Source organism: Halyomorpha halys, unplaced genomic scaffold (assembly GCF_000696795.3).
Source record: "Halyomorpha halys isolate HHAL.00 unplaced genomic scaffold, Hhal_1.1 Scaffold265.1, whole genome shotgun sequence".
Lineage (NCBI taxonomy): Eukaryota > Metazoa > Arthropoda > Insecta > Hemiptera > Pentatomidae > Halyomorpha > Halyomorpha halys.
Window position 1 is genome coordinate 526,688 of NW_027107765.1, and position 10,970 is coordinate 537,657.

The window sequence follows — 10,970 nt, forward strand, 5'->3', positions numbered from 1 at the left end:
CCAAAAAGCTATGTCTCTCTCACAACAATGGCTTCCAATCTTTCCCGCTTCCAGCCGACAGACGTCCTCTCATCAAGCAATCCTAACTCAGAGTATTTTTCTTGTTGGTTGTCTTCCTTTTTCAAACTGTCCACTCTTGCAGGACAGAAATTTGATGAGGACCTCCTCATCCCGGGAACATCATTTCTCCTGAACGCCCAAACAACGAATCAATCTAAAAACCAAAACCTGCCTTGATGTTCCATGTAAACATCGATTGTCGCACAACAGTTAGGGATTTTTGCAAATTATTTACTTTCTGAATATTATTCTTTAGCTCTATTTCTTGACTTCTATTTTTTCTTAAATTTACTGTATTTTCAATTATGATGGGAAGAGTTAAAATAGTTTTTATGATATTTGAATCTGCTTAACATGGTCTTGATTCAACGGACTTGTTGACTGAAGAATACGTACCGCCATCTTGGTTTTGTTTTGAATCACAAATTTATTATGGACAATGAAAATTAGTTAGCTTGCTTTTTGGATAAACAAAACAAATGAACAATACTAAAATGATACATAAAATAAAACATATCAAAAACCCTTTATACATCAAAATATACTATTTACTCAAAAAGAGCATATTACAATATATATGTTTTTTGTAAAATGATAATTTATAAGATATTTTGCTCATGATCTATTGAAAAAAAAAACATATATAAATTTGCTTAAAATATAAGATAAATACAAAATAAGAGTAATAATACTGAATACGGAATATATCCTACCCAATGTTCTATTGTTTCCTCTGATAGTATTCATACTGCTTAAAACAGCTATCCTCCACCTAAACTTTGCTGCATCAAACCTATACCGATTCAGCCTCATTAAGAACTGCACTAAGATAACATAAAATCCTTTAACTGAAGTTCATTTTTCAATTTTTGTAAAACTTTTCACCCCTCACTAGCAATATGCATTTATACATACTGAATACTTTTTAAATTGAGCTTAACATAGCTAAAGTATTGTAATATTAAAAAATTATTTAAAATAAAATAAATGGAATTTTATATAGTTTTTACTTATCATCATATCTTAGGCATAGCTTAGGTTCAAATGAAATCCTTAAACAACAGGTAATAAGGTGAAACAGATAGGAGAATTTTATTTAAATTTTATAACATGATTGACTCTTAATCTCAGGGCGAGTTTCTAGGCAATCTAGTGTTGTTTGGTGATCCAAACAAAGAGTACCTTTGCCTTCTTGGGTGACTCTTCTATGTCTTCTTTTTTCAAGATGTCTACCACTGAGAGTAGCTAAGGGATCTTCAGGACATCCTGCTTCTAGGATTTCATCCATTAACCGCCTAAGGAACAAATGATGAAAAACCAAGCTCTCTTCCTTCTCCTTCCATAGGAGTTCGTTCTCAACATCGGTTGTAGCACTATGGTTTTGAGTTTTTTCTTATGATTTCCTTCATGAATAATTTTCTTTAATACTTATTCTTAACTACAATTTTTCTTAAATTTACTGTAACTACAATTATGATAGGAAGTTAAATAAAGTTTTTAAAATATTTGAATCTGCTTAACATGGCCGCGATTCAACAGAATTTTGAAAGGACACGCCCTACCATCTTGCTTTGGACAAACTGTGTCTTTTGTAACTGCATATTTTACTGATGAAAATTGGTTAGCTTTCTTCTTGGTTTAACAAAGCAAATGAACAATATTGAAATGATATATAAAATAAAAACATATTAAAAACCCTTTATAAATAAAAAATAACCATTTACTCAAAAAGAGGATATTACAGCATATAAGAGATAGAGGTGTTTATGGACCACTTAGCAATTCAAAGCTCTTTATCATAAGACATACACAGGTATTGTGATGGCCATGAGCTTCATTTTTTTTTTAATTTTTCAATTTTATTCTTGTGACATCTAGTCCATAGCATGTTGTACATATGTTTACCATGCTGAATTGCAGAGAGTAAAGTAGCACCATAGACAGTAATAAACACCACTGAACATGAACTCAAGACTTTAGCAGCTCGTGCAAATCCATCAATGGAGTAGCTTTTGATAGTAAATGAAAATATTAAAATAATTTAATAGGTCATACTTATTGTATACTTAAATAATCTAATGAAACTATAAATAATCGAAAATAATTACCCGTAACTCGAAAACTTCTTCATCCATTTTCACTAATTCCTGACTTGCATTCTTGAATGTTTTGTAGTGTTTGGCAACAGTCAATTTTAAATTTCTCATTTCCCCAGTAACTCTTTCCAGATCAGCTTGCAAAACCTTTGATTTCTGTATTTCTTTCAAAACACTGTATTTGTTGCCCTGAAATAGAAAGAATTAGAAATAAATTTTTCAATCTAACTTAATAACATTAAAACATAGTGGTAGTAATTTACATTAGTTGCTTGTAATATAAAAAGGTTTTGCTTTATGTTCAGAAGAATTTTGGAAATTTGGAGAAATGGGAGGGGTCAACATCTTGCTTTGCTCTGTCTATTGCTCTGGAGTTGTCCTACCCAAGCATAGTCAGCTGTTTGCATATTTTCTAAAAAATATGGTACATTGAAAACTATGTGGGTGTGAAAGCAAAATGTGGTACAGAATTATGATATATAGTTTGAGAATTAAAATCTAACTTAGTATTTATATATATAAGGTGCAAAAAAACTTTTTGAGAAAACTTTGTAGGAGTCTGAATTTTTCCATAATATAAATTGCAAACTTATATTATAACCCAATATATTGATAGAAATATGAATTTTTATGTCAATATGAAATCACAAAATAAATGTGAAATGAACAATAATTATAAAGCATATTTTTATTATTTTGAATTATTTAGAAGAGCATGGCTGTATCAAATGAGCCATAAGTCGAACAAGGATGGAAGCGTTTATATATAATTAAAGAAAAAAAATCTGAGTCTTAATTGTTAGATCAATATTAGAGAAAAATTAAATAAATAATGACAAATAATCATAAATCAGGTAAGTAAGGTATTAAATATCCAAGTTAAGCTTCACAAGTTCATGCAAATTACCAGGAACAAAAAAATAATACTAACAAATATTAAACTCTTAAAAAATTAGACAGATAAATTTAGATAAAATCATGGTATACTACCACTTGGAAATAAATAATTTACACTAAATACATACTTTTAACATTTCTTCCATTTCGACACATTCCCCCTCTTTCTCTTGGTACTTTTTTTGGAGATCTTCTAAATCTTGTAAACTAAGCTGTAGTCTGTTATCACTCAATTCCAAATCTTGCTTGAGTCTAGTTATTTCTTTGGTGAAGCTTTCACGTGATTTAGCAGTGATCTCTAAGCTATAGAAAAATATTTTATAGTAAAATTTTGATAAAAAATTCTTTCATTGAAGTAATAAGACTAAAGAGAACTCTGCTAGTATCCACAAAATAGTGATTTAGAAAAAATAAAAAAATAAAATAAAATAAAAAATTTCTCATACAAAAAAAAAATAGTTCCAGGAGAAAATGAAACAGTTGAGGAACATACTACAGAAAGAAGGCAATTCTCAGCCAATTATTTTCAACCAAAGTGGATACAACCAGGCCGAGATATTAAAATATAATCCAAAGGAAGGAATGTTTGTTGGAGAGAAGTGTCTGTTCCTTAGGGGAGGTTTCACTGTAATTACATATTTAAATTAGAATCATCAAAGATATTTTTAGAGATCTCTTGGCAATAATAAGACTTTTCAAACAAAATTGATAATTTTAATGGTGACTTAAGTGTTAAAATCATAGTTTCGTTGGAAAAGACACTTTAAGATTATTTTTTATGTTGGATGATAAGGTGAAATTATTTCCAATAAAATACTGCATAAAAACATATTTATTTCACCCGAAAACATTTTGGGGTGTTTTGCTTCATCTTCAGGTAATCTGATCACAATATCTACAAGAATTGTAAGGTTATATAAATTATTAACTTAGATTTTTTGAATTATTATTAAATCATTAATAATTATCCAAATTATTAAGAATTTCTTAAAGAAGTAATGGATGGACTAACCTAAGGGATTATTTTACCTGAAGATGGTAAAAAAAAAAAAAAAAAAACTGAAATGTTGTTAGGTGAAATGAAGATTGTTTTAAGTAATATTATATAGAAATATTTTTCACATTATAATCAAAGTGCATAACAAATAAAGTTCCTAGAAAATAATTAAGAATTTGAGATTATTCAATTTATATTAAGTTGTTGAGCCAAAGGTCAAGTTATTCTTTCTTTATTTAAAATAATAATGATACAAACATTCAGCATAATTTTACACTTTTATTTTACTTTTTAAGTAGCTGAACAAAAAATTCATTATTTATTATTATTATTTTTTATATAAATGGCATCCAAAAAAATATTGATACAACATACCCTTCTTCTCTTAACTGATCTTCCGCTTGCCTGCTTTCTAATTCACTATTCAAATATTCAACCTTTTTCAAAGCTAACTTACAATCATCAATTAGGTCATGCTCACGGGCATAAGATTCGTCAAGTTGCTTTTTAAGATCTGCAATTGTCTGAAATACAGAATTAATAGAAACTTAAAAATCATGATTAAATTTAAATTAATTAATTAAAAAATTAATTAATTTTCTAGTTCTTAATTCAGCAACTGTCATATAGTTAACTCAAAAAAACTATGTTAATCAAATTTATTTTAGAAGACTATACTTGTGGTTGCTTAAGTAATGATTTTGAATAGATAAATTTTAAATCAATTGATAAAGTAAAGCATATTACAATAGAAGAAAATAATAAAGATAACTGCTTTCACATAAAGAAAAAACATGTTTTCTTTATTCAGTAGAATAAAATTAAATAAAACTTAAATAAAAAATGAAATGAATATTTGAGCTCAAAGTAAAATAAAATCAATTCTACATAATAAAAATAAAATAGTGTATTATGTAAATTATTGAATTTTAAATAAAGATAAAATATAAACCAAACAGTTATTAATTCTCCCTGGTCAGCTTGAGATGGGGACGACTATCCCTTGGTCCCATGAGGTAGTAGAACAGAAAATCTATCTTATACATAACGAGTGACATCTTCCTTTGGAAGTGGTTTCTGCCTCCTACTGCATTAGTAATTTAGCCCGGAGAAAATATGGATATAAGTCCCTCTGTTACACATAATTATTTAACTCTCATACTTGACTCCCTCTCTGGTGAGGTTATTTTACAACTTTTTCTTAATATGAATCATCTATAAGCCATTAACAACCTCTAATTTCAATGAAACTAAATTTTTAAGCATATTTTTTTAAAAATGTAATGTTGTACGTGGTGTTAATGTCTAAATGTAGTATAAGCTTAAAAACCTCGTTTCATTAAAATCAGAGCTTTCATGTTTACTGTAGTGGAGAATGTGATTTTAAAAGTTCTATTCAAGATGACCATTTAATTATGTTGTTTAAAAAAAAAAATTCAAAATGGCAGATTCCATGGATACATTTTTATGATGAGCAAATATAAATTTATTAGAGATATATAAAGATTGTTTAATCGTGTGTAGAAAGTTCAAAATATGTTTGTCATGGCAAATATAATATGCATTTTATCATGAAGTTTCAAACAACATTTTATCAGAAATAAACATATCCTCAGATTGATGGTAAAAGTGATCAACTACTATTTTTGTAAATGTCACTTGATCACTTTTATATCTGATTGATGTGATATCTGTATTTAGTTGTGCCTCAAAGTGGTTCTAGAAAAAACACTAGGAACTGTGGTTTGTATTAACTTAAATCTGAACCAGGTCAATGTATACTGATTCCTAGGAATCTGAATTGGTTATGGTGGCTGGTTGGATTTCAAGATAAACCAATGTGTAAGAAATGTGTACCACCAATTCTATAACATAATAATTGGCAAAAGGGAAATGGATAGACGAAAATCAATGGGACTACATATAGCCAAGTATTTATCTTTACACAGCTGAAAGCTGGCCTACTATTAAGAAATTTGAAAGTTACAGAAAGGAAACTGTAAAAATAAAAATTAAAAAATATAAATTTAATCATAATAATCAAATACTTAAACCATTATTAGACTTTTGAATAAATTATAAATATTAAGCTCTAAACCATGAGAATGAGAGCTCTACCATGAATACAATATGGTAATTTAGAATTACAAAAGAAAAAACCTGAAAAGTAATACTGATAAAAACCAAAAAGATGTGATTAAAGAAGAATATACTAGGTAATGAACAGATAGATAGGTAAGATATAATTGGAGGACAATAAGTGAAAAAAATGCTAAATACAATTAAAAATGTTTATTTAAATGTTTTAGGGATTATGAAAGATATTAGAACAGAAAGAGGAAATGATTTTCAGATGAGGTGGATGCGTTAGGGAGAAAAATGGTGTTATACCCTAATATTAATTTTTTATGGTTTTATCCATTTTAATGTTATGTTTAGAGTTTAGAATGTTAATTTTTTGTTTCTTTTCAGATGAAAATAGAAATATTAAACTATTTATAAAGACTATATTACTATAGTCAATAATACAATCATTACTACAGGAATATAAACATAATCTATAAACATATTACTTACTATAGACTATGTTTTATAGTCTAAGTAAGTTTATTTACAAAGGTTAATAAATTTAATAATAACTGATATATACATAAATGTAATTACCGTTTCTGAAGTTTCAAACTTTGTTTTCAACTCTTTTAATTCTTTCTTCATTTCATAAGATGCTAGTAAATCTTTATGCATTTTCTCTGTAGTGCTAGTCAGATCTGCATCTGCTTTTTCTTTGGCCTTTTTATTTTTCTCTAGAGCATGTTTGTATTTCTGAAGTAAAGTTTGAAGAACCACACTTAGTTCTCCTGGAATGTCAGGGTGGCCTTCCAATGCAGTAATACACTAAAAGAATTTTTAACTCATAGAAAGATAGATATAAATCTAACCATAAACAAAAAATAATAAAAAAAACTTAATTTATGCACTGTCTACAATGTAAATAATTATAAAATAGGTTTAAAAAAGTAAATTCTAATTCTAAATTAAAAATAAAGTAAAAAACATAGTTTAAGTATAGTTATTGACTGTCGGGAAATTTGGGTGATATGAGGTTTCTAGGATAGGGTTTAGTCAAAAGTGACACCTAAGTTTTTAACAGAGGAGCTGAAGGTGATGGGGTAATCATTTAGGGTTAATGTCAAAGAGGTGGAGTTGGATCTGAGAAGGGAATTGGAACCTATGATAATGGCCTATATCACCATGATAATGGTGTTTTCATAGCATTTAGCCTTAATTTATTCAAATTCTCCTAAACACTGATCTTAATCAGGTCTCTGAATATTGACAAACGTTCTGTATATCTTGGAGGGTGAGAAGGATAAATAGATCAACGTCTCAACATAAAGGTGGTAGGAACAGTAGTGGATCTAATTAGGAGGGTCATTAATATAGGAATTGAACAAGAGTGGAGAGACACTCCAACCCTGGGCTAATCCTAAGGACATGGCAAAGAAGAAATATAGGAGTTGATTAGAAATGGCAACTGCTTGAATTCGATTGGAGATAAATGATTGGAGCCAGCTAATAAAACTATGGGAAAAGGTTAGTGATTTTAATTTGGTAAAAAGTACTGAATGATCCAGAAAATTAAAAGCTTTAGCTAAAAAGTCTAAAAGTATCTATACAATTAGGTTTTTTTTTTTTGTCCATAGCAAAATATATGTCGGAGATAATTTTGGCTAAAGCAGATTGTGTAGAGAAACCGGGTCAGATAGGAGAGGATCAAGTGAATGGATATCTTTAAGGAAATTGGATATTTGTGATTGAACATTACTTTTTTTAAAGAAAGATTGGGAAGGACAGAGATTGGGCGGTTCTTGAGGTTTCTTTTTGGGGAAAAGAAGGGCTGGAATTTTTGTTAATGTTATTTTCTTAAAATAATATTCCACACAAAATGAGAAATAATATATTATAATCAGATAACAGCAACTAGTATTTTTTAACTTATTCAAACTAAATGATTCCGACTGCTGAACAAATATTATTCTTTTGGGCACTGTTAAAGTTTTTAAGGAAATTGCGGTATTCAAAACATCAAACAAATCAAATACTCTCTAGACAATTATCGTGATAAGAGCTTACTAACTAATCAGAAATTAATATCTCAGTGACTCACAAAATTATGATTTTGTTCAAAATCGAAATCACCATCCAATGATTCTTGTGACTTTTCTTTTTTGGAATCTTCTTTCGAACTGGCAGATTCTTCAGAAATCGACTATGAGACAAATTTGTGAATTATTGTTACTATTGACTAATAGTAGGTATTAACTAAACAGTAGATTTCTATAAAAAAAAATTTTTGTAAATATTCAAACAATATATATTAATTTTTTTATCCATAAAAAGTATTCTTAATTTAAAAAAAGTTATAATAGGAAGGAAAAATTACTTGATCAATCACTATTTTTTTAATAAATCTTGAAATAAATAGGAACACAAAGGAATAAACTAAGAAATATTTCTAAAATAAGAAATTCTAGAGAAGATAAATTTTCTTTTTCATTCAATATTTGATATTGAAAATTTAAACTCTGTTTTTTTTAGAAATATAAAGGGTTCAATTTTTTATACAATGATAAAAATCTTTCACCAACAGACATTCCTTTATTTATTTATTTTAATTACATAGTTTCTTACAAAATTTCTGAGTATTTTCTCTTCCTCAGGATTTTCTGTTTTTTTAAACTATTATCTATTTTAACATTCTTTATAAGCACTTGTATTTTCCAAATTCATATAAGCAAAAACTTATATTTTTGATGTTTGCATTATTAAAATTTTCTTCAAGGAGTTGTTTCTTTGTTAGATTCTATATTGTTGGAAGAATTTAAAAGAAAAAATAAAGGAATATTCGTTGATAGAAGATTTTTATAAATATATAAGAACTTGAAGCTTTGATTTCAGCACTATATGTGATATCAGTGTGATAGCACTAATTTTGATCAGTCCAACAATGGAGATAACAAAAGGGCTAATTATGGGAGACCCTTTGTTGTTCATGTTGGCCTTAGATGAGGGATTAATTTAAACAAATTAGGTGGAAGCAGCATAGTTATAAATAGATTACTGCAAATAACTGCTGATGTAGATGACCTAATACTTGTAAGAACCTGACTATCAATATAGAAGGTGAATATTACATTGAGTAGGGAAGCCATAATGGCTGTTCTTAAAACAAATGTTATGACTTTCTAGTAAAAAAAAAAAAAAAATAAGATGAGTATATTCATCTTACAAAACAGCCAGAGAAAATATTGAATAAAGCTGTGATATTCTATACCAAGATTACTATTGACACAAAGGCCAATGAATCAGAGTAAGTTACATAAACCAAATCTCACTTCTGGCTTTTTTATTAGGCAGGTTGTTACGTACATATCTGAAATCTAAACTTGTAAAAGTTAACTTGTGACAAGTTAAAAAAAAAATTTGTGAAGAAGTTAAAGAGATAGTTTCTATGCTTGAATGTGCATATTAGTGACTACAGGTTTTTGATAATTTAAATATGTGTTGAAGCAAACAATTCTGTGTTTATAAATAAGATGGTCATGGTGTGGTAAAAAAGCACCTAGATATTTTAGTTCACAATATTTTTAGTTTTTGTATCTTGTTTTTAGCACTGATAAAGCCCTGCAAAGTGGGATTAAGCATTGGCTCTCAACAAAAACTTTTATTTAATTTGAAATGCTCTGTAACCACACCCAGACTATTTTCCTTTTATTAATTTTACACGCTATAAATCAACATCGTTTTGATTTTGCGATAAAATTGAAGTGTATATAACTAAAAGCAGTGCTGATACTTGGGGTGAAAGCTTGACAGTGGGAGTGGCTGAACTTTCTTGCAAGAACATCTTTCTTCGTTGGAAAAACCTTTTGAACTCATTTTCCACATCTACAGTTGTCAAGCTGCTGATAGAAGTGGCTTCAGCTTCCGCAGATTCCTCCACTTTCACCTCATCAATTTTGACCTTCTTTTTCTTATCTTTTTTCCCTTTCTTATCTTTCTCTCCTTTGGTTTTCTTTTCTTTTGGCTCCGTAGGAGTCTGATGTTCTTTTGGCTCCTTAAGAGACTCATGTTCTTTTGATTCTTTAGGAGTCAGATGTCCTTCTGGTCCTGATTTTACACTAGATTTTCTATGTTCAACTACTTTAGGAGTACTGACAGCCTCATGAGTTGTGGATTCTTCTGTATCAGCTAGTTCTCCTGGTTGAGTGATATCTGATTTGGACCCTTTATCAGTTATTACAGGTTCTGAGGCCACTGACTCAGATTCTTTCTCATGCACTTCAGACATGCTAAGCTAAACAAAACATGCACAAATAAAAAGACTAATACTCTACAGCTTTTAACTTCTTGGATGATTTTTTAGCGGCTAGTATCCCCCTCATAATAACCAAACGTTTAAAAATCCAAGGCACTTGACATAGCAACTGTTTAGGCGTTACCATAGAGACCGGTGGGTAAAATTTATTGGAAATATCTTCGACATAAAAGTACATTCTAACGTTTGACTGCCTAGCAATGCTGCCGATTCACCTGACCAAAAAATACCCGCTTTACCCGACCACTATACCCGCTCTTGGAGCTGGTAAAGTACTGTGGCTGTATGATTGTTACAGTCATGATTGTACTGTCGCAATAGCTTTGGCGTGATAGCTGATAGTGCAAGTTATGTTATAAAGCAACTGTTACGTTAACTATCAGATGTATACGTCTTGATAGTGAACATCGTACAGTCTCAGTTATTGCGACAAAAGTCGCGGCCACTACTATGGTTTAACTGTTTTACAATGACAGCATTTACTGCCACGACAGTTTACTGTTCCGGGCCCCACAAACAAATCCGCTCAAGGCCCAAAAAT

The 10,970-nt window shown here is 29.3% G+C and overlaps 1 protein-coding gene across 1 annotated transcript in view; it reads right to left on the reverse strand.

The window, feature by feature from the left end:
• Window positions 1-10,545, reverse strand: part of LOC106680526 (cilia- and flagella-associated protein 58) — a 42,815-nt gene extending 32,270 nt beyond the window's left edge. The window contains exons 1-6 of the mRNA XM_067046082.1: window positions 9,908-10,545; window positions 8,219-8,320; window positions 6,715-6,945; window positions 4,426-4,574; window positions 3,182-3,356; window positions 2,169-2,345 (exon numbers count right to left, since the gene is read on the reverse strand). Of these exons, the coding sequence (XP_066902183.1) occupies window positions 2,169-2,345; window positions 3,182-3,356; window positions 4,426-4,574; window positions 6,715-6,945; window positions 8,219-8,320; window positions 9,908-10,402 (1,329 nt within the window). The 5' untranslated portion in view covers window positions 10,403-10,545. The remainder of the gene's footprint in view (window positions 1-2,168; window positions 2,346-3,181; window positions 3,357-4,425; window positions 4,575-6,714; window positions 6,946-8,218; window positions 8,321-9,907) is intronic.
• Between the last annotated feature and the right edge of the window lie 425 nt (window positions 10,546-10,970).